The sequence below is a fragment of the Arachis stenosperma genome, chromosome 9 (genome assembly GCF_014773155.1).
Source record: "Arachis stenosperma cultivar V10309 chromosome 9, arast.V10309.gnm1.PFL2, whole genome shotgun sequence".
NCBI classification, from domain to species: Eukaryota; Viridiplantae; Streptophyta; class Magnoliopsida; order Fabales; family Fabaceae; genus Arachis; species Arachis stenosperma.
This window is the reverse complement of record NC_080385.1, coordinates 27,125,934-27,149,994: the sequence shown is the minus strand read 5'-3', so window position 1 is coordinate 27,149,994 and position 24,061 is coordinate 27,125,934. Positions and strand designations below refer to the sequence as shown.

General features: G+C 32.8%; 2 protein-coding genes and 2 pseudogenes across 6 annotated transcripts; 3 read left to right on the top strand and 1 right to left on the bottom strand.

Annotated features, from left to right (window-relative positions):
* Window positions 1-722: 722 nt before the first annotated feature.
* LOC130951523 (protein SENSITIVITY TO RED LIGHT REDUCED 1) lies at window positions 723-3,836 on the top strand. 5 transcript variants are annotated; one of them, XM_057880195.1, is made up of 4 exons: window positions 723-1,094; window positions 1,620-1,672; window positions 2,204-2,356; window positions 2,839-3,836. In XM_057880195.1, the coding sequence occupies exon 4, from the start codon at window positions 2,906-2,908 to the stop codon at window positions 3,734-3,736; it is 831 nt and encodes a 276-aa protein (XP_057736178.1). In that variant the 5' UTR covers window positions 723-1,094; window positions 1,620-1,672; window positions 2,204-2,356; window positions 2,839-2,905; the 3' UTR covers window positions 3,737-3,836. The 5 variants fall into 5 exon arrangements, with proteins under 5 accessions (XP_057736178.1, XP_057736177.1, XP_057736180.1 ...); XM_057880194.1 differs by having other exon boundaries at window positions 1,617-1,672; XM_057880197.1 differs by lacking the exon at window positions 1,620-1,672 and having other exon boundaries at window positions 2,870-3,836.
* A 3,210-nt stretch (window positions 3,837-7,046) lies between these two features.
* Window positions 7,047-13,370, bottom strand: LOC130947975 (uncharacterized). Its single transcript, XM_057876690.1, has 9 exons — window positions 12,781-13,370; window positions 12,562-12,696; window positions 11,277-11,393; window positions 10,809-10,937; window positions 9,941-10,117; window positions 9,473-9,613; window positions 8,146-8,331; window positions 7,900-7,971; window positions 7,047-7,342 (listed from the first exon to the last, which is right to left on the bottom strand). The coding sequence occupies exons 1-9, from the start codon at window positions 12,874-12,876 to the stop codon at window positions 7,184-7,186; spliced, it is 1,212 nt and encodes a 403-aa protein (XP_057732673.1). The 5' UTR covers window positions 12,877-13,370; the 3' UTR covers window positions 7,047-7,183.
* A 6,427-nt stretch (window positions 13,371-19,797) lies between these two features.
* On the top strand, window positions 19,798-20,721 carry LOC130949307 (subtilisin-like protease SBT4.9; annotated as a pseudogene).
* Window positions 20,722-20,897: 176 nt separating this feature from the next.
* LOC130949306 (subtilisin-like protease SBT4.13) lies at window positions 20,898-23,707 on the top strand (annotated as a pseudogene).
* Window positions 23,708-24,061: the final 354 nt, after the last annotated feature.

Genomic DNA, 24,061 nt, shown 5'->3' with positions numbered 1-24,061 from the left:
AGTGAAATATTTAACGCGTTAGCTACAGCATTGCATGGGTCAATACGTGCAGTGCCTAGTATCCATCATTTACGGCTAAGACTACTAGGGTATCTAATCTCATTAGTTTCCCTAACTTTCGTCTCTTAGTGTCAGTATCGGCCCAACAGAATGCTTTTGCTATTGGTGTTATTTTCAATTTCAACGCATTTTACCACTCTACCGGAAATTTCTTTTGCCCCTAGCATACTTACTGTGTCCCTCTTTGCTACTTCTCACCGCAGCCCGCCATGCATGTAATTCATGGTTTTGAAAATTAGACCGAATCGATTTGTCAAACCGTGAACTGCCAGCATTAATGATTGAGTTAATCATGTCAAACCACTACTAATTAAAAAATCGCTAAGAAACTATTAAACCAGTCGAGAACTGATTGGTCGGACTAAAATTAAAACTGGCCCGTTTGAATAAAACTAAATCATTTTGAACTTTACCAAAAAAGAAAGGAAAAGTTTAAGGAGCCAGCAATTTTATTGAATTTTGGCCAGCATGTAACCAGCAGAGAAATGTGAGACATTAGATGAAATCTCACACCAATCTCACACCATTAAATCATCATTAATGGCTATTTGATGGCTACCAATCACAAAAGTTACTACCGTAGCATTGCTAAAAAAAAAAAAAAACTAGATTTTTTGGTTCACGCACGCGTGACCTTCCTTTCCCTTCCGTTTAGTCTTCACTCTAAACACCGAACAGCTTCTCCCCAAATCAATCAAAAAGGAAGTTGAAACATGAAGCCCTAGCTTCTCCACCACCTCAGGGACTGCCGCCGTCCGTCGCGCTCAGGCACTACCATCGTCGTATGGTCGTTCGTGTTTCTTCCTCCTTCAAGAATCGCAGCTTCTTCCTCGAGCTCGGCGCGTCAGTCCCTGGTCTTCATCTGCTCCGTCGCGCTCCTGCCGCTGTCCGTTGTGCTCCTGCCGACGTCCGTCGCGCGCTCAGGCATCACCGTCTTTGTCTGGTCGTGGTGCTCGAAGTCCACAACCCACCGATTGCAGCTTCTTCCTCGAGCTCGGCGTCTTTGAGTCTGCTCTTCGTTTGCTCAGCCGCAGGTTCTTCCAACCTACCACCGTCGTCTGCGTTTTTTATTTATGCCGTGTTTAATGATTATTTGATTACTGATTATTTGAATGTTTTTGTTTTAATTTTTTATTGAACGATTATTTGATTACCGATAAGCTCTGGTTCTGCTGTGTTGCTGCTTTTGTGTGTTGTGATTTTTTATTGAATGAGCTCTGGTTCTGCTGTGTTGCTGTTTTGTGTGTTTTTTATTTTTTATTAAATGATTATTTTACTGATTATTGATTATCGAAGGTCTTGTGATAATTGATTATTGAATGTCTTTTGATTATTGATTATGATTAGTGATGTGCTGCTGGTTTTGCTGTGTTGTGTTTTACTGTTTTGTGATTTAATTGTGATTTCCAAACTAGTCATACAAAGAAACTGTTCAATGCCGATTTGTTCATCTGCTCGAGTGAAATTCACACAACCGCATGCAAGTTACTACATAAGTTTATAATTATACAATCATATACGAACTAGTTCTTAAGCATTTCTACGAATTCTACCAGCAGCATACAAGAAATAAGCATCGATAGGTGACATGGATCTGAGTGATATTACCACTGTAAGTTATCTTAACTACTTGCCCTTTCTCTAGTCCATAGTATCTTGCAATTGCATCCGTTTGTAGAATGCGGGGTAGTTGACAACAACAAAGCTTCAAATCAGAATAATATAATAGTGTCTTGTAATGTGAACAATAATTCTGACTCTAAGATGGTCACAATAAAACTTTATGCACAAAAAACATGTAATGTGACACTGTAATGCATCATTTAAATTGGACATATTGTTTGTGCCGTAAATCATAATTTTTTAATACATTTCAGGCTGATGTAGAAGAAATTGTGCTTAGATTGTGATTGATAGAAGAAGAAAATATGAACTTATAATTGATTGAATATGAATCTAAATTCAATGAATTTTCACTTAAGTAGTTGTTATGTTTATCATTTAAATTCAATGAATTGTTGATTTATTATTTCATTTAGGTCATTGAATTGTTCTAAAAAAATTTGTTTCGTCCTTGAGCCATTGTGCTTGTTTTCATGGGATCAGAATTTTTTATCTTATTATTTCTTGATTGCATCTATAGGTCCGAATGGTTATGTTTGGTGGCTGGAAAGTTTGCCTCTGCTTTGTATGTTGCAGTAGTGAAAGCTAAGTCGCTGCTCTTCTCTTCTGCCGCCGGTCTGCTCCGCCTCCTTGTCGCCAGTTTGCTACCTTATGCTTCTGGTTCTTCTGCAGGGTGAGAAATTCACTGCATTGCCTCTCCCTCTTGTTTCATGTGAATGTAATCATGTTTGCTTATATCATTTTGATTTTTTGACAACACATGTATAACTATTACTAACTTATTACTGCTGCTGATTTTGCAATTTCATGAGTGCTTAACATTTAAAATTTATTTATATGATATTTGATCTTCATGTTGACTAGTGTATACTGTATAGTGTAATATGCATTTAATAATTAGAGAGAGAAATCGTAGAATTTACTTCTGACACCATATGAAACTAGAGATGGATTGAATGAAATGATTCGTTACGAAATGAATATGACAGCTGGGTGGATAACAGAAAATAACTAACTTAACTGGTTTCTAACTAACTCCAGCTGTTGACTAACTGATCAATCATTTAACTAACGGACTCGCTAATGTAATCCATAACATTTTGTTCATTTCATATCATGTGAAGCCATGAGCTAATATTCTATGTTCTTATCCAGAATTTGGTATTGCATTTCGAGGTTGAAGCAGTATATCCGAACAAGTAAAGAGATTTCTTGAATTCCAATGGAAGCTTCGGCAAAACCTCCAACAATTCACAATTGTACTTCTGATGGAGGATGGACAATTGTTTTACCCCGTCGTGGCAGACAAAGAAGTAAAGCTACCAAAGTTGGAGTTTCAGAAGAAAAACAAGAACCATGGGCTCCAACGGATTCTCAGACTGATCCAAGCCGAGAAACATCAATGATGCAGAAGATGGAAAGATGTATAAATAGGGTTGGGAGCTCCGAGTTCTATAGTACTATGAGATGTCAAATCCAAACATCACTTTCTGATTATGTCCATAGGGTGTTAGGCTCAGAGACAAAGATGGAAATGGTCGTTTATGGTATTGGCAGCATCGAATCGTACGAGCCCCCTCGATTGCAACTTAGCCTTGCAATATTGATGAGAAGAGATTTCAGTTGGATCGGAAACATAGAGGTGTATGATCCTGTTCTATCTCTATCTGAGTCTCGGGTTATAGAATCCCTCGGTTGTTCTGTCATGTCAGTAAATGAGCATGGGAGGCGAGAGGCACAAAAACCGACTATGTTCTTCATGCCTCATTGTGAGGCAGAGTTATATAATAACCTGTTGCAGGCGAATTGGAAACTGAATCTATTAAGAAACATGGTATTGTTTGGTAACAGCTTTGAAACATACAAGGAGCATGCTTCATTGTGTAAGAATTCACGTGTTAACTCAATGGAGCATATTTTGTCTGTTCGTAGGTTCACAACAGAGTTTAGAATCAAAACAGTTTCAGATGATTATTATAATGCATTTCATGATTCTAGTTGGCATTTTTTTAGCCCTGTCCTGGAGACTGAGCTGCAACTTTCAGATTCTTGATGGTGTATTTGATTGAGGTCAGCCTTGTCCGTTTTTTTAAATTATTATTATTATTATTATTATTATTATTATTATTATTATTATTATGACTTATTTACCACCCGCAATAGTGATTAATTAAGATGTTGCACTTATATGTCCTTTATTTCAAATAGAATGGCACGCAAACACCCTATGCACAATATTAGAACTCTGCACAATATATCAATGAAAACAACAGCAACAAATGTGATGGAAAACTGAAAATCAATACCAAAATTTCACGTCGAAAAATATTCCTCACTATGAGAGGTAAAAAAATCACAGGATGATAAAATGTTCCATTATAACCAAATCAAACATACAAAGTGTTTGAAAATATGCAATAATTGAGCATAGCAATACAGCTCTTTTGGATTATCAACTAACCACCAACAATAGTCCAAAGACATCAAGAAGTTGAAAAAAATAGAGTTCAAGAAATATTTTTTCATTCTCTCAAGTAAACCTGTCACCTAAATAATTTTCAATTAGCAGTAGATGTAGGCTTAAGTATAGTTAGTCACTTAAGCGTATACCAATCAAAATAAAAATTAGTTTAGTTTATTAATTATTTAATGTGGCTGTAATTAATTGTGGCAGGAGCATATAAGGTATGACCACTCAGTGGCAGTGCTTGAAGTAAATTTTTGGGGAGCCAACAATAATTTAAAAAAATATATATAGAGCCCGAATGATATATATTAAAAATTACAATATATACTTATTAAATATTTTAATGTTTTTTACTAGCAACAAAAAATTTAATTAAAGAACTAAGAAAATATAAAATAATATTAAATTAAATAAATAAAAAGTTATTCAACTTTTTAAAAATAATAAAAAAAATTATAATTGCTTAAAACTTGAAAGATTGACACGTTGGATATAATAGTATCAATAATGATTGAATATCTTAATTTTTGCGTAAAAAAAAATTTTTAAAAAATAAAACATAAAATAATATTAAATTAAATTGATAAAAAAAATTAGACAATTAAAAGAAGTCTATTAGTCGAACATACTAAGTTTAAACTAAAAGACTATTAAGTAAATGACTAATTGTTGTTCTGTACAAAGCTGATTTCTCAATTAGTTTAAAAGTTATAAATGACTATTAGTATTTCCTCAACTAATTAGTCGTAAAACTCCTATTTTGAAACTGGCATTCAGAAGAAGAAAAAAAGATGTGTGCCAAATAAAATTGAACCATAAAGTCTTTAGATCGAAACGAGCACTCAGGAGAAGAAAAACCAAAAAATGTGAATGAATCTATGGCCGAAAAGATAAATAGAATGAACTTGTAACTTAGTTTTCAATAAAAGCTTTCAACCAAATGAGCTAATCATTATCTATATAATGGAATTACTCATTCTTTTAAAAATTATTTGGGGCCATGACCCCCATTGCCTATGAAAAGCTCCACCAATGTGAGCACCTAATTAACAGTTCAGTTTTTCACTCTAATTTTTTAGAAATGAGAAGATTCCATTTTTCTGTCAATGCTTATTCTTCAACTTTTTTCTTTAGTTCATTAAAACCTTTAACATCACCGTTTGAACAAGCTCAGGACATGAGATTTCCTTCAAAACCATTCAATCAAGAGTCTTTGGTGAAGTTCTTTCACGTTGGATTTCATACTTTGCAATAACCATCAAATAGACCCAAATATTCATTGTCATTGTCGGTAGGAATGCATTTTAACCTTTTCCTCGTTTCTCAATACACACAACTTGCTCTTTGATCTTCAAAGTATAAACCACAATTTTCTGGAAACGTGATCAATGAATGTTAAAGGGTCAATGCTAGTGTGCTGAAGGCTTAAATATTCAGCATGTGCTATAATGAGGTGGAATTACTCGATGGAGGAAATGGTTGGTGCTCCACGCATAGACAGGAAGTTGACTTCTTGTAGTTTGTACCATACTTATTAGAGCCTAACTAATAATCAATTCGGTCATATGACTAGGTCACTGGATCACTGATTTAATTGATGAGTCACTAATTCATCCGATTAACCTAATCATAACTAAAAAAAGTATATGAATAAAATTAAAATAATGTCTTAAAAATTAAAATATAAGTCTTTACAAACATTAATAAATGCACTCATTATAGCTGCACTAATAAGACTAATCTGTTAATGGTGATTAGGTGGTTGGGTTGGACTTTTTTGTTGCAATGGGTTCTTTTGGCCATAAAAGTGGATTTTAGGTTTATTGAACTAATTTTATGAAGATTTCACTTGTTGGATTTTTGTGGATCCTATCAAAAAGAAGGTTGAGAACCAAAAAAAAAAAATGGTTTGAAAATTTTGAATGTACAAATAGCGGCTGAAAATGAGACGTGTAATGTATTTAATGTTTGAAATGTGCATGGTAGATTTTGATATGCCATTAAGTGTTAAGAAAACAAATAAGAGACAAATAACTAATGGTAAGGTATAGACTACCTTGTCATGAATATTTAGAAGAAAAGAAATTTCATTGCATTAATACCATGAAAAACATTTGATAGTATGAATCGTAGTAATGTTATGATAAAGCAAGAATTGTGTATATTTATTGTGTTTTTTATATTAAAAAAAGAGCATTTTTGCTATCTTTTTAATGAAAAATAAAGTTAATAATGTGAGAACATATAATAAGAGATGAGATATAATTATTTTGAATTGTGAATAGAAGGTAAAATGTCGAAAAAGGAAATAAATTTGCATTTATGAAGGTGTCCCGCGAGGTCGTCATTCATTGTCGAATACTCGTCTGCTCCACTTGCTCCTGCTCCTCTACCACCTTAAAAAGGCTTCTATCCATCAGAGCCCATCTTTATACCAAAAAAGCGCAACCCCAACAAAAGGACCAACCCAACTGTAACCAAAATTAAAAACTACTACATACTATTTGTGCCATTCTGCAACATAATTACACCTTCTCCATCCGACAACTTACTGCAACCCCTGCTTCGCCTCAGTTGCTGTTTCCTCTTCCAGCAGCAACACCTCCACGCATTGGATTTTCCGACTAGCTAACTCATTTCAACACTTGCTTAAAAAATCAAACTTCAGCACCATGGCACAGAACAGTCTTCATTGGGCCACAAACGTTCACAATGCATCAAATCAAGTATTTCTAACTTCCTTGAAGGTTGGTGACTTGGTGCAATGGTGACTCTTGAAAGAGACTCTATGTAAGAACATTTATGCAAATATGTATCTTTTAACACTAGACATTGACAATATAACATTTTTAGCTAACTCAGTCATGACATAACGTTTTGATTGTTCGTGTGTATGTTAAAATTCATTTTAAAAAAAACTTATAAAATTATTTTTTTTTTGGCAGAGCATGATAAATAAATTTAAAATAAGACCAACATAACATAAATTTTTAGACTTTGCTCGTGATTTACATAGTAGAAAAAAAAAAAAACTTAAGAGATAGCTCTTTCTCTTGAAATGGAGTGACCATTGAGATGCATAGAAGCACACCCAATGTTGGGAATTTTGTTTCGTCTAAGCGAGAAGGGATTGATCCCTGCCTTGTGAGAAGCAACAACTCCAATGGCCTCCCAATAATTTGAGACTTGCAGCTGAAGGAAGAAACAACAATTTCATTAACAAACACAGTTTCATTTCATTGCACAAGGTATAAGCATCGCCTCTAAAAGGAAAAGACAACTTGGTTTGAGAAAACATTTTTTGTTTCCATTTTTATTCTTCCCTGTTTTTCCGAATTTTGAAAAAGGGGATGAAAGAAAAATGAAAATACAAACCAAACACATCTTCATGACCTGACCACAATATTTATCACTTTAAAGAATTCTTTTTGGTTTAATATTCGTAATCCTCACAATTTAATGTAATGTTCATTGAGCACTATTGTTAAGTAGTAAGTACATTAATAAAGGTATTGTATTATTGATTTTGGATTTCTAATTAGCATGCAAATAACCAAAGTAACTGATATTATGAACATGAGGTAGTATTATATTATTTACTAGTTTATCCATATATATCATTTGTCTAGCATTTCCACCATTTTTTTTAACTCAAAAAGATTGCAAATATTTTAGCAAATTCATTTCTTGAGAATATTAATTCAAGTGGATAAAGTATTAGATGCTCAAAACAAAAGAAAAAACTGTACCGTTTCAAAACCAAGTTTATCTGCAGTATCATTGAGAACAGTATCATTTTCTTCCACTGAAATCATCAGAGGCTGCAAGAAAAAATATACCGTCATGTCGAAACAACATTGTAACAGAAATTGCTGGTTAGACAACTTTGAGCAAAAGAAAGATAAAAAAGTTATAAGGCAATAATCGTTGTTTCTTGTAAATAAAATTCATTGCTTTTTTCCGAAAACCAAATGCTTATATGTTTGAAATTATACCTTATTTTTTTCACTTCTTGCAAAAGCAAGAGTTCCATCACCTCCACAAGCATCTCTGGGAAGGATCACAGAATCGACATCGCTCACAGATATGAAATTCCTCTCCGTAGATTCAGAGGAGTTAACCAAGTATTGAGGAGCATTACTTAAGCCAGCAAGTACACATGGCAAGAAGGTGTAGCCAATCTATTAGACATGGACAAGTTATCTACCCAACCAAAATGCAAAGAAACGAGAAATAATTTTTACTGCAATAACACATTAATAAACCAAGTTCGCGCCAACTATATAAATAAAATTTTGCAATTGTATCCACTCAACAATTTCCATAGTCAATCCATACAGGTTGTATCTAAATAATTTCAATTATAAGAGCAAACACTTAAAATGCTCCTCTCAATTTTGCTCCAAACAAATTAGACCTTAACAAAAGGAAATGAAATTTTCAATACTAAACTAAAAATCATATTCTCCTAACCAGGTAAGGGAAATAGTTTAGTGAACACAACATATAGATGTCAACAACATAAGACGTGTTTGGATCTAATTTAGATGCTAATGGTCTATGCAACTAACTTAAGACACTAATACTTAATTAGTTAATTACAACAATATCTATTTGCTAAGGTATGCAAAAATCAGCATGAATCAATGAAACGGGTGGAAATATATTGATCATAAATTGCTAGAAAATTTTTCCAAATTGTACAAACCTGCAAACATGGCATCAATGAACACAGTGGCTAACTGAGATGTTTCTAAGATCCTACCTTCTGAAACACTGTAGCATTTTCATCACAATCCAGAATGTGCACATGAATGATATGGTGGATATTTCAATAAAGAAGAATACAGGTGTAAATACAAAAGTCAATATGCTAGTCTCATCCTTTTGAATTCCCATGCAGGAAATAGGTTACATGCTGCAGTAGAATAACAGCTAACTTTAGTGGAAAGTCCCTAGATCACCATATTCATAGGATATATTGATTTTGACAAAATATGCATACATATTTTTATGGAAGTTGTTATCATGACCCAATATCCACGGAATGCATAAGAAAAAAGAAAATATGGCATTTAGACCAAACCAGTTTTTACCAGGATCACTTTTATTTTTTTTTATTTTTTTGTTTACTTCTTCTACCTGATGCTTATTAAATTAATATTGAAAAAGAAAATGAAGCTACGTTAAGCAAAATTCAAATTTGATAAACTCCACTTGGACCAGCAAAGGTAGATGGTTGCATACTTGCAATCAGTTACCAAATTCTAATGTCATTGAACCACCAAAAATAAAGTTGTTTGCTATCCAGAGTTTACCAACCTCCTCTGCTGCTGATTTTGGACTAAGAGACAAACTCATGGTAAGTGGAGACATAGCAGGAGCATGAGCACAGGGAATTTTGAACTCCTTTACCACTAGATGGCTTATAACTGCCTCAACTCCTGCCAAAAGATCTACTCCCTGAGAAGTTCAGGTGGAGGAAGCAAATGTAAGTAAGCAAGGAATGAATGGGATAAGAATCGTTCCTGGAACACTTAACATACTCCAGCAGCAAAGGTATTAAAGAAAAAATTTCAGATCATCTAAAGACGATTGAAAATCTTTTAGCATAAAAATCAATCAAATGCAAATAGCAAAGAACCGATGACAATGATAAAAATGGAGAACTTAGAACAATGGCCCTAGAAAGTTAAAGAGTGAGATATCCTATGATTTTCTTTTAATCAAATTATATTCTTCGATATCTAGTGAAGTGTTATTTCATTTCAGTAATCATTAGCACCGTACCATTCCCAGCCGATAGTCATCTACATCATCAGTATCATCATCTGGAAAACGCCCAACAACAGCAATGGCATTCACTTTTGACCTATTCACTAAATTCCGTACAGCTCTAATCAAAGAATCAGGGTGCCTAATCCTCCCTGTTGATTTTCCAGTTTCTGGATCAATCCACTTCTCCACCTGTATAATTTACCGAATCAAGTACTAGAATCTCATAGGAAGACAACTATAAAGCTGACTTTGGTTATGCATTTTAAATTGTTGCAAGATCATAATCTTAGATGCTATAGACATGCATGAAGAATTCTTTTAATCCAACTTCAAAACAACAAATTCCATGAGGTGAGAACAAAATAAATACAACTATAAGAATATTATCTTGAAAATAGAGAGTAATAGAGAGATAAACAGCAGAGAAGACATTTATTTGAAAAATATATTACCATGACCTACCATTGTTAGGTCCAACTATAATATTTTTTTTTTCTTTAGAATCTTTCTAGTGCACAATATGACTTTTATGAAATGTTTACACTTAACAACTTAACTTCAATTTGCAATTTTCATAACATACTTTATCAATATGTAGGATAAAAGAAGAAAATTTCACCAATTATAATGCAACACAAGTGATTATGGCAAAGGCAAATTTGACAAATGGAGTATATGTGTGGGACATCATGAGCTTTATATAACTTCAGTGACATCAAATTTCTAATTATCAAATGAATCATTGCAATTCTATTAAAGAATCGAATCATGAGTTCTGCAGTCAGTTACTGTAGATAAAGGTCTGTCTGTTGCACAGAGAAAATTGTCTGAAAAAGCATGGTGGTTTACATTTTATAGGAAAATGTATGATATTGAATACCTCAAGGGGTGTGTCAGTGACAATATATTCTATGATGGGTAATCCAAGTGATGCCCTAGCAGCATCAGCTACTTGTAAATGGCGAAGTCGAAGGTCCTCCTCTATTCCAGCATCGAGAACTATTCCCACCTATTTAACACCCAAAATAAATAAACAAAGGAAAAAAAAATAGGCTGATGATGAGAGAACCATTAAAGTTTGCAACATTACATGAGATACACTCGTCATGATAGCCATGAGGATGTATTAATTGAGAGGAGTGGTAGGAGAGTTAAAGGTGCAAATTTGGGCCGTATATCCATGCACAGATGGGAAGGGTACTAGAAGATCACAAGACCACTTAAGAAAGTCACATAACTTTATCTTCTGATCTTGACCATTCGTGCAGCGTGCGAGGGTCCAAATTTCATGCTTTCACTCTCCTATAAGACCACTCCTTTCGCTAGATACTTCTCATTAGAGCCATACTCTATTTTGGTGAACAGGTTGTAAAGCCCACAACCCTTCTGCAAAGCGGTCAAGCGCATAACCTTCAACGTATAATGTATTTGGCATGGGCCAGTATAGCATTGCTGCATTAAGAACCTGCAGAATTTAAAAAATCAAACAACCAAGAAAATCAACTGCCCATTTCTTCATGATAATCATTTATCATATAACTGAACAGCATAGTAACATGCAACCATCCCATTTTGTGATATTCATGCTTAAATTACATAAAAACAATATAGGATTTATATCATCCATGCCGGTTCAATATGTTAACACAAACAAGCAATATCAGTACTTCACTGTTTTGCCTTTTTAATGATAAGATCTTTCTTAGAAAAATGTATTGAAAATTCTTAACAATATATGATAGATTGAGTTAAGTAGCGAAAGGTATAATAGATATACATGTATTTCTTTGTAGATCCCAAAACAATGTGGTGATCTACAAAGGTACAAATATGGCAGGAAGTTCAAGATTCCTGCCAGCCTCGCCTCCCTGTAATTCTACTACTAACTACACACCTTTCCCTCCAAGTCTCCTTGTATTTCACTCTAGCACCTTCTCTTCTTTTATCTAAAGACCATTTTGTTGTTCATATATCAGAATTTACAAAAAACTTGTAATGAGATCAGCTTTAAAATAAATAATTAATAAATAGCAAATGATCACATATTGAAGAAAAACTAGAAACAACAACCTTTTATAGAACTTAAAAATACCGATAATTAATCAATTCATACTTCATAGTATATATTAATGATCAGTTATTTATGCGCCAATCAGAGATATAAAGGATGTGTGCAAAAGGATTATGAACTATTATACTAACTAAAAAACAAAATTTAAAAGAAAAACAAGTGCATTTGAATGCCAAGAGTCCATGTACAGCCAGAGATTGAAGAAAGAATGGCCAAAAGTCCTACTAACGTGCCTACTAAGTTTCCTCACCCAAATGTCTCTAATCCGCAGCTCGAAAATATTTGTCCTAGAGCAATGCTACATGACCAACAAAATTTATCACATTTTGGCCAACATTCTATACCCTAAGTACTAAATTATAAACCCTAAACAATAGACCCTAAATTCTAATAATATAAAAATAAAGTGTTGGCTAAAAGTGCTAGGTAACAATGATAAAATGCGTTGTCCCTAACATTTCTCAATGTCTTAGAGACAGAATCCAAATACAGCCTCAGAGTTAAAAAGGAGCAGCGATGAGTGATAAGAAAGTAGCAGCAGCATTAATACATATACACATACATTTGGATGAGTGATAAGACAATCAACGACGGTGGAGAGAGCACGAGCAACGGGCAACGCATCTCCAGCGTAACCACCAATAGCAGCTCCAATCCCTGTAGGCACTATCATCACGCTCGTGTACTGCCTTTTAAACTGCACACACACACACACAAGGTCACACCTAAGGAAAACAATTTTGTTTATCCCTGAAATTTGTTTGATGGAGTGACAACTAACCTTGAAGGAATGGGAGCAGCAGGAAATGGTTGGTTTGGAGCGTTGAGTGAGGAAGCGGCGAAAGAAAGGAGTCGGAGACATGAGAGCTGCGGCCATTGATGTGCCTGTTAATCCACCTTTGAAATATAACGAATATAAGAATAAGGTGACGTATGTGGTGGCCAGACCAAAACAATGGCTAAGGTGGCCAAGGAACACGTGGCACTTTTGAAGAGAGTAGACCAGAGGAGTTGATTGGGTCAAACACGGCGAGAGATTGCTAAGAGAGAAACACGGCGAGGAGAGATCAAACGACCGCGACTCCGACAAGAGGAACGCGAGTCCGCGACGGAGTTGAGGTTCGCCGGCAAAAAAAGGCGGTCAGCATGGCTTACATTAACCTGAGCGACGCCAATGGGAGAATTGAAGTGGGAGGAAAAGGTTAGGCTAGTCCGGCGGCTACAGTACCGTATGGCCGACCGAGAGTACCTGGGCGATGGAGAACGTAGGTTTCACTGTTTCAGTAGCTGATAGGGTTCAGTGTGGGTCTGTCTTTAGTTTTTTCTGACGTACGGACAATGTGGGTCTGTGTATTTTGAAATTGGTTTCAAACTTCCTTTGCTAGCAAAGGAATACCAAACAAAAGGATGAAAACTATGGTTCAAGGGAATATGGGGAAAAAAAATCGGAAAAAAAAATGGGTGAAAAATTAAATTTTCTTCCGTTTGGATCACTAAAAAAAATTAAGAGGTAATGAAAAAAGTGAAGTGATGTACAGTTAATTTTTTTTACATATTTGTTTTAAACCAAAATTTTTCATTTTACTTTTTTTAAATTTAAAAATATATTTTCTGTCTTTTCTCTATTTTTATTGTCACCCGTGTCATCGAAATTTTATTGTCGTTGTTTACAATGTTATTGCGACATTATTATCACTGTCACAGGTCCATCACAAATACATCTCTTTTTCATTAATATAAAAGTGTGTTTTTTTTATCATTTTCGTCCTTTCTCCTAAATTTAATAATTTTTTTCAATCAATACTTTGCTTCTTCAATTGAAATTATAGAGATTTTCTATTCATTTTCTAGTTTTTGTAATTATAAATTTTTTAAATTTGAGTTTGCTTAAATGGATAGTCGTAGCAAGCGGTAATGCAAGCACGTTTTTGTTTTTTGGAATACAATTTTTCTGATTCCTTTAAGTTGGTTCATTGTTTTTGACGCGTGTGAGAGAGGTCTTTATTAAGTTCAATTCATGTTGCAACTGCTTTTGGGTGCAAAAAATGAATTCCCTCAATGATGTGAAATATGGCAAATTGATAACGGTTGTGTACAATATTGCAGTGGTTGTTCTATGATTGAATTAATTCATGATTAAATTAATTGATGATACATACTAATGATTACTTGAGATAATGTTGGACTATTTGTTATATATGATGCAATAAATTGATGATAATATATGTGAATTATTTGAGTGATTTGTGATTGGATTGCTATGTTGAGTAATACATAAATTTTTTATTTTATATGAGCATGCTTAAATGTAAAAGTAACCAAAAATGATAATTTATTAATCCTGAGTATTTGGGGTTGATTTAATATTTTAAATAAGTCACAATAGGTGAAAGAAAGTTAGAATGTAAGGTTAGAGTGAATGAAAAGTTAGGAATCAATTTTTGACCTCTCAAAATCTAAGGTTACATGTTGTAGTGTTGTAGAATTATGCAGTTTCAAACAGTAATTTGTGAATAAAACTGAGAACAACCTAACCACTCAAAATGAGTGAAATTATTTTTCTACGAAACTTTGAAATGTCTAAATTATTCCTCTAAAATTTTAAAATTTTTCTATGTGTAATTTGGAAGATATGATTTTTAGAAAATAATCATTTTTTACATAAAGAATGCTATCCGAATTGAACAGCAACTTCAAGACCACATATCTCCAAACTCTAAAACTCTTTGAAGGTGCAACCAAAGAGGTGTAAAATATTACTGTATCACTTTTGCAACTTCTTATTATTAAATCCTGTATCAGTTTTGCAATTTTAATTTAATCATAAATTGTTGCAGAATTTGCACTTTTTAAAATTAAAAAAAATATATTACAAAATAAGTTTCTAACATCATTGTTACATTTTAATTATTAAAAAATATTATTAAAATGATTTGATTTTCATATCTCTTTTTACCAATTAATTTAAAGCTTATTGTTTGTGAAATACAATAAAAAACAGGTAATATGAGATTTATTTCCCTTATGAATCAATATTTTTAAAGGAAAAAAGTTGATAATAAAATAATAAAATAATAAATTAATTATTCTTAAATTAAGAATAAAATATATATTTTATAAAAATTATAAAATTAATGATAATTAGCTTTTTATTTTATTAATTTTTTATTTTAAATATTTAAATTTTTTATATATAAAACATTTATTATTTTCAAAAAAATTACAACGGAAGGTGAATTAGTGTTTTTTGTAATTAAATCCAAATTTACTTATAATTAATATCAAAAAAATTTGTACTAACATGCTTTTTTTTTTTGTAAGTTTTTCAATTTAAATCTTAAAGAATCAGTTTGGTTTTTTTAAATTTTATGATTAAAGGAATCTATTAATTTAATCCTAAAATGAATAAAAGTCTCTTTCTTTATCTTTTTTGTTTTTCCTTTACATTGCCCTGTCCACCTTAGTTTTTAACTTTTTATTTTTCATTCATTTCTAAAAATCAAATTTTATTTTTGTCCAACTCATTTTTTAGACATTTTACCATTTTTTTAAATAAGTATTTTTCTCTACTCACACTTTAGTCAGCCCATATCACACCTTTTTTTTTCTATTAAGTCAAAATTCTCTCTTTGTCCCTGCAGTAAACCTCACAAATTTACTGCACTCAACACCAAGAGATCCTTTTGATGTAGGGATGATGCACTCATGGGTAAGATTCACCACTTGTCACATATCAGCATGTTATTGGTCAGTTAAACATCAGCCACATTTAGCCACGTAAAATCATGCTACCGAAATATCCACCTAAGAATAATATTTAATTAGTTATATATGGATTATCAAAAGTTAAAATAGTATAAGCAAACATGAGTATGAAGCAGAGACAGAGTCAGTTTAGTAAATTTCTCACCTTTGACTTCAAATCCCTTTCTCTTCTCCCTTTTTCAGGCTAGCCATCAGAACGGGTAAGGAGAAAGCTTCTACAACGAGCAACAGCTGAGGAATCACAATATCCGTCCACCTGTACTTCTCAACATGCATCGAGGACGATGCAATCTTTAAGTGTGGGGAGGTCGATACCAATCTCCATGGGTTAGTACTTTCTTGTCTCAACACCAATGTTTAAATTTTCTTTGTAGATTAGTTGTTGCATTTGCATGTTTAATTATTTTTGTGCATATTTTACTACTTGGTTAAAGTAATATTCTTCTTTTTCAAGAAATTTTTATAGTATTTCACTAATTTGAATAAAACTTTTTGAAAAACTTGTTTGAAAAAATATTATTTTGGAACATAGTTTAGAGCTCGAACACAAAACCAGTGAGATTTTGAGCCTATTTGATTGGTTGCATTTTATCAATCAATATTTTATTTTTGGTGTGTGTTTTTCTCTCTAAAAGTGTGATCTCTGTCTTGCTTAATTCTATATTTCTATTATTTGATGTATGCATGCACTTACATGATTGAGGCATTTGTTTCACTGAGCTTACATACCCATATGGCCTTACCTTTCATTATCCCTTGCAAACCAATGTTGAGCCTATTTTACCCCTTTATTCTTTACTTTAGCACATCATTAACTCTAAGCGAAAAACAATAATGTCCTTAATTTGAATCCTTGGTTAGCTTAGATTAGTGAGAATGCTTATGAATTAAGTGTGGGGAAGAGTGGGTTTGAAAACATCTGGTTTGAGAATTGAGTATGTTAGAATTTTCTAAAAATATGAAAGAAATGTTTAGGACATGTTCATGCATTCAATAAATTAATCATATGCATTGAGAAAAACAAAAGAAAAAAAATATATATACATATAAAAAAAAGAGCAAAATAAGTGAAAGGGGACAAAATGTCCCAAAGTAAGTGAAAGCAATGTATATGAGTTATACTTGAAATTAGAATGCATGAATATGTGGAAAACATGGTTAATGGATGGTTAGATGTTGTATTATGATTACATGGATTGTTTAAGTTAGATGGGAAATTTTAAGTTAATTAAGGATTCAGATTTTAGTCCACTTGGCCAAATACAATCCTACCTTGACCCTAACCCCATTACAACCCTTAAAAGACCTCTTGATATGTGTATTTATGCATTAAATTTATGTTGATTGTTAGATGAAGAGCAAGCCTTAGAAAGCAAGGTTAGTAAAGAATTGAGAGAATCGAACCTAAAACACTTGAGTGATTAGAGTGATATACACTACTAAGTGAGGGTTCAATACTCGATTCTTTATTCCCGGCTTTCATGAGCTATTTTCTTCTACAAGTCTATTTGTACTTCATTTTTATGATTTGAATTAGTGAAATCCAGTTCATATTTATTCTTGGGGATTTATTTGCTTTTAACCAAGTAAGTAGAAACATTTTTCATTTAGTTGCATTCATAGGTTGCATCTCATACATTCTATCATTCCTCTTCATCTTTATAGTTTCTCTTGAGCTTAGCATGAGGACATGCTAATGTTTAAGTGTGGGGAGGTTGATAAACACATATTTCATGGTTTATCTTGTGCTCAATTGAGTGATTTTTATCTACTCTTTACCCACTTATTCATACTATTTGCATGTTTTACATTTTTCTCCCTAATTATGTGCTTTGATTGAAAACATGTTTTTTTGATCTTATATTTGCTTATTATTAATCCTCTCTTATTACCATTAGATGTCTTGATATGTGTGTTAAGTGTTTTCAGAGATTATAGGGCAGGAATGGCTCAGAGGATGGAAAGGAAGCATGCAAAAGTGGAAGGAATACAATAAGTTGGAGAAATTGCTAAGCTATCCAGCCTGACCTCTTCGCACTCAAACGGCTATAACTTTAGCTACAGAGGTCCAAATGACGCGGTTCTAGTTGCATTGAAAAGCTAACGTCCGGGGCTTCGATTTGATATATAATATACTATAGTTGCTCTGACGCTAGGCGACGCGACCGCGTGATCCATGCGGCTGCGTCACAATGACGGAAATCCAGCGTGGCAAAATTCGAAACCAGCGAATTCTGGGCTGTTTTTGACCCAGTTTGCAGCCCAGAAAACACAGATTAGAGGCTATAAAGTGGGGGAATGCATCCATTCATGAGGAGGCTTTTCATAATTCACTTTTTATAATTTAGATGTAGTTTTCAGAGAGAGAGGTTCTCTCCTCTCTCTTAGGATTAGGATTAGGATTAGAGATTAGGATTTTTAGAAACTAGGATTTAAGATTTCTCTTGGTTTTTAAGAGTGACTCTCAATCCCAGGTTCAATATTCCTTTTACTATTTAATTTCTCTTCTATTTTCGTTTACTCTAATGCTTTTACTTGTATCTGATTTATGTTGGGGCTTGTGAACCTTTCATGTTATGATTTTCTTTGAATTAATATTATTTGAGGTATTTCAGTTATTATTGCTTTCTTTTATTTACATGATTATTGCTTCCCATCTGAAGATATTGTTATTCCAGTAGACTTAGTTTCCTTCCTTTTGGTTTTGGGTAAGAAATCAGTAACTCAGGAAGTTATCCAACTCAACAGCATAAATGATAATTGTTATCTCCTCTAATTGAATTGAACCTCAATACTCCCAATCTTTTCTTAGGAATTAACTCGGATTTGAAGATCAAACTAATTAGTCACTTGACCTTCCTCTGCTTTAAGCAAAGGTTAACTAAGTGAAATTAAGATTCAATTGTTATTATCATTGATAAGGATAATTCGGTCTGGACTTCCAATTTCTCTCATCTTGCCAAAAGTTTATTTTACAGTTATTTATTTATTTTAATTGCAATTTAAATTACTTACTCCCTATTCTCAAAACCCCAAATTTACAATCTCCATAACCAATAATAAGAACATACTTCCCTGCAATTCCTTGAGAAGACGACCCAAGGTTTAATACTCGATTATCAATTTTAAAGGGTTTGTTACTTGTGACAACTAAAACGTTTGTACGAAGGGATTTCTGTCGGTTTAGAGACTATATCTACAACGCGACTGTATTTATGAACTTCTTTACTGGCAAAAATCCCGACGTCAATTTTCAACAACACTTTCACTCCTACCTCCAACTATAACCCTAATTCTACTTTAATATGTAACATCAACTCAAGTCCCAAATTTAAAACTACTTTTTTAAGTTAGACAAGAACCGTATTATATTCACCACTTCTAAATGTAGCATGAAATTAATTTCAAATTCTAACCTTAATTCCAATCCCAACCACAAAGTTAACCCCAACCCAAATTTAAAATTGACTCCCAAGCCTAAGAGCAATCCAAGCTTAATTCAAAGCCCAATCCCAACCCTAATCTCAAGTCCAATTCCAAGGAGAATACCAAGCTTACTTCAACTATTAACACCAAGTCTAATCCAAAATTCAATTTTGTTTTAGAACTTAAATATTATTAAACTATTTTTCTACATTAGCCAATGACAACAATAGAGAAGTCTCGTGACCCACAAATTCAGATAGTCATTTTTGCAAACATAAAAAATTAGACCAGGGATAACCACAAATTCAGGCCATAATGACTACTCTATGAATGATAGTTATTTCCTGTTAGAACAGGGATAACCAAGGCTGATGTTGGATTTTTACTTGGATGGATGTAATAAAGATTGGTTTGATTCTGAGCTAAATTGAAAAATTGATTATTCATTATGGGAGGAGGTTGAAAAAAAAAAACAGGATGATTTCTCACCGAAAAGAGGATAGCTTATGTATCCTCTTCAAGGAGGATACCAAGACTCTTAAGACATCAATTATATTTTATATATGTAATCAAGCCATTGGATACTTGTATCTAACATACTTGAACAATGGCCAACTATAATTTTCTACTTTTCTTATATGCCTATTTCATCATGAAATCCTTAGTAAGTAGTGCTAATGATGCTAATAAGAATCTTTACATTGTATACATGGGATCACTCCCAAGGCATAATTATTCTCCAACATCTCACCATCTTAGTATGCTGCAACAAACTACTAATGATAACGATGCAACAAATCACATGGTTAAAAGTTATTATAAGAGCTTTAATGGTTTTGCTGCAATGATCACTAACCAAGAAAGAGAGAAGCTGAAAAAGATGGAAGGAGTGGTTTCTATTTCTCCCAGCAGAACACTGAAACTACAAACTACAAGGTCTTGGGACTTCATGGGGTTCAAAAAATTTACATAGAAACAAAACTGGTGAGAGTGATGTTATAATCGGAGTTATAGACACCGAAATCTGGCCAGAGTCAGAGAGCTTCAACGATCATGGTTTCGGTCTAATTCCTAAAAAGTGGAAAGGTGCATGCAAAGATGCTAAAAATTTTAGATGCAATAAAAAAAATCGGTGCAAGACACTATCTAAAAGGTCAACCTTCAGCAAGAGACATTGTTGGACATGAAACTCTCACAGTATCAATTGTAGCAGTGAATGAAGTAGTTGGAACAAGCTTCTATGGAATTGCCGAAGGAGTTGCAAGAGGAGGTATCCCATCAGCAAGAATTGCTGCTTATAGTGTGTAGTGAACGAGAGTGCAGAGCTGATGCCATATTGGTTACTTTTGATGATGCCATTGTCGATGGTGTGGATCTTATCACAATTTCGATTGGGGCAGATAAGCAAATGACCTTTGATGAAGACATCATAGCAATTGGATCTTTTCAAGCAACAAAAAAAGGGATCCTAGGACACACTAAAAGCTGTTACAAGAAATTTGAATATAGCAAAATATATGAGTGTTGGTGACTAATTCAGGAGTAAAAATTTGGATGTTGGATTGAGAGTTCTAACACATGACAATGAGTCAAGAGAAATGTATTTTTATGTACAAAGGACCAATAAAATTGTTGATGTTTATTATGAGTTTGAAATGTCAACACTAAAAATTTTATCATTGAAAGAAGTTGGGGTATGTGTTGATCATGAATAAAGGTTCGTGAGGAAGACTTAAAGAGCAAGCCATGTACAACTTCCAATCCTAACCCCGTGCCAACACTTCTCAGAATACTAAAATTATTTCCAACAACACTTTCACTCCTACCTCAAACTATAACCCTAATTCTATTTTAATATGTAACATCAACTTAAGTGCCAAATTTAAAACTACTTTTAAGTTAGACAAGAACCGTATTATATTCACCACTTCTAAATGCAGCATGAAACTAATTTCAAATTCTAACCCTAATTCCAATCTCAATCCCAAAGTTAACCCCAACCCAAATTTAAAGTTGACTTCCAGGCCTAAGAGCAATTCAAGCTTAATTCAAAGCCCAATCCCAACCCTAATCTCAAGCCCAATTCCAAGGAGAACACCAAGCTTGCTTCAACTTTCAACACCAAGTCTAATCCAAATTCCAATTTTGTTTTAGAACTTATAAATGATTAAACTATTTTTCTACATTAGCCCATGACAACAATAAAGAAGTCTCGTGACTCACAAATTCAGATAATCATTTTTGCAAACATAAAAAATTAGACCAGTGCTAACCACAAATTCAGGTCATAGTGACTATTCAATAAATGATAGTTGTTTCCTGTTAAAACATGATCACCAAGGCTGATGTTAGATTTTTACTTGGATGGATGTAATAGAGATTGGTTTGATTATGAGCTAAATTGAAAAATTGATTATTCATTATGGGAGGAGGTTGAAAAAGAAGCAGGATGATTTCTCACCGGAAAAATGATAGCTTATGTATCCTCTTCAACAGGGACGGACCCAGTAACAAAGAAGAGGGGGCACTTGCCCCCACAATATTTTTAATTTTTTTAAAAAATATAGTTATATATAATATGCCCCCACTTCAAATTTTAAATGACCTCATTATAAATAAATTAAACTCAATTAGCTAAAGTTTCAAATTCACTTTTTTTATTTCTCTATCATTTTGATTATTATTTAACCTAATCAAATTTTTTTCTTGTGTCGTTACTCCTTTATTCCCTTAAACCCTCTTTTTATTTTTATATTTTCCACTTTTTTTCCTATTCCCTGTCTAGTGGTCATCTTCTCTTCATCAAAAAATAAATTTTAAATTTTTTTATGTTTTTTATATAGTTCTCTATGACCCTATGTATCTTTCAATTTCATTGTTTCTCTTTTTGATATTTTCAATTGCAAATTTTAATTCAAACAATTGTAGTTTAGGTATTAATCTAATATTTTATTTTTTTCGTGACTTTATATATTTTATTTTATTTTCGATTTATTCATTTTTATTACTTATTTTTTATCTTTTGTTCTATTATATGTACCTATCTTGCCTATAAAATTTTAAAATAAATTGATTAATTTACTAATTTAGAATATATTTTTTATTTTTAGAAATAGTAATAGAAAAATATATTAATTATAATACATAATTAAACAGATGTATAAAATCTTTCATCTAACATTATATCAGAATTAAATTAAAAAATATATAACAAATTTAATTATTTTAAAAAGAAAGAAAGAAAAAATTGTGAATTATGTTTCTGTTATTTTATATAAACATACTTTTCGGATACAGATTTAATTTTTTTAGTATTTATATATAATTCTAGTTTCAAATTATAAATATTAGTGTATCATTGTACCAATTAATTCAGTCTTTTATTATTAAATATGTATAAAAAATTAGTTAGGATAATAAGGTATTTATAATTTAATTAAAATATTTTAAGTTCAAGTTTTAGAAATAAAAAATATTTTTTTATAAATTATATATAATGAATAGTATTTTAAGAATGAAAGTGTTCACTAACTCTTTAATTTTTATATCTCTATATAATTAATAATATTTAACAAAATTTATTTTAGTATATATATTTTTGTCCCCACTCTTAAAATTTTCTGGGTCCGTCACTACTTTTCAAGGAGGATACCAAGACTCTTAAGACATCAATTATATTTTATATATGTAATCAAGCCATTGGATACATGTATCTAACATACTTGAATAATGGCCAACTATAATAAAATCCTTAGTAAATAGTGCTAATGATGCTAATAAGAATCTTCACATTGTATACATGGGATCACTCCCAAAGCATAGTTATTCTCCAACATCCCACCATCTTAGTATGCTGCAACAAACTACTAATGATAACGATGCAACAAATCACATGGTTAAAAGTTATTATAAGAGCTTTAATGATTTTACTGCAATGATCACTAACCAAGAAAGAGAGAAGCTGAAAAAGATGGTAGGAGTGGTTTCTGTTTCTCTAAGCAGAACACTGAAACTACAAACTACAAGGTCTTGGGACTTCATGGGGTTCAAAGAATTGATACGTAGAAACAAAACTGGTGAGAGTGATGTTATAATCGGAGTTATAGACACCAGAATCAGAGAGCTTCAATGATCATGGTTTCGGTCTAATTCTCAAAAAGTGAAAAGGTGCATGCAAAGGTGCTAAAAACTTTAGATGCAACAAAAAAATAATCGATGCAAGACACTATCTAAAAGGCAAACCTTCAGCAAGAGACGTTGTTGGGCATGAAACTCACACAGTATCAATTGCAGCAGGGAATAAAGTAGTGGGAGCAAGCTTTTATGGAATCGTCGAAGGAGTTGCAAGAGGAGGTATCCCATCAGAAAGAATTGCTGCTTATAGTGTGTGCAGTAAACGAGAGTGTAGAGCTGATGCCATATTGGTTGCTTTTTATTATGCCATTGCCGATGGTGTGGATCTTATCACAATTTTAATTGGCTGCTTACTCACTTCTTGCACCACCTTCTCAGGATAAAACAGATAAAAGATCTGTGAAATACAACATACTCTCTGGAACCTCAAAGTCATGCCCCCATGTTGCTGGTGCAGTTGTATATATTAAGACTTTTCATCCTGATTGGTCTCTGCAGCTATAAAGTCTTCTCTTATGACCACTGCAAAACCAATGAATGAAAGTGAACTCGCAGAATTCTCCTATGGATCAGGGTTTTTGGACTCAGTTAGAGCCATAAATCCTAGTCTAGTTTTTGATGTTTCCAAAAATGACTATGTGAATTTGTGGACCATGAGACTTCTTTATTGTTGTCATGGGTTAAGGTAGAAGAGTAGTTTAATAAAAATAACCCCTCCCAAAATTAGACACAAACCA

Bases quoted from the DNA above. Each gene is read 5' to 3' on its own strand.
- LOC130947975 (XM_057876690.1), bottom strand. From the start codon at position 12,876: ATGGCCGCAGCTCTCATGTCTCCGACTCCTTTCTTTCGCCGCTTCCTC. The intron at 7,972-8,145 runs GTATAATTTCAA...TTTTTCTTGCAG, and splicing joins CAAGAAGTGAAAAAAATAAG to CCTCTGATGATTTCAGTGGA. The intron at 7,343-7,899 runs GTACAGTTTTTT...TTCTTCCTTCAG, and splicing joins ATAAACTTGGTTTTGAAACG to CTGCAAGTCTCAAATTATTG.
- LOC130951523 (XM_057880197.1), top strand. From the start codon at position 2,906: ATGGAAGCTTCGGCAAAACCTCCAACAATTCACAATTGTACTTCTGAT.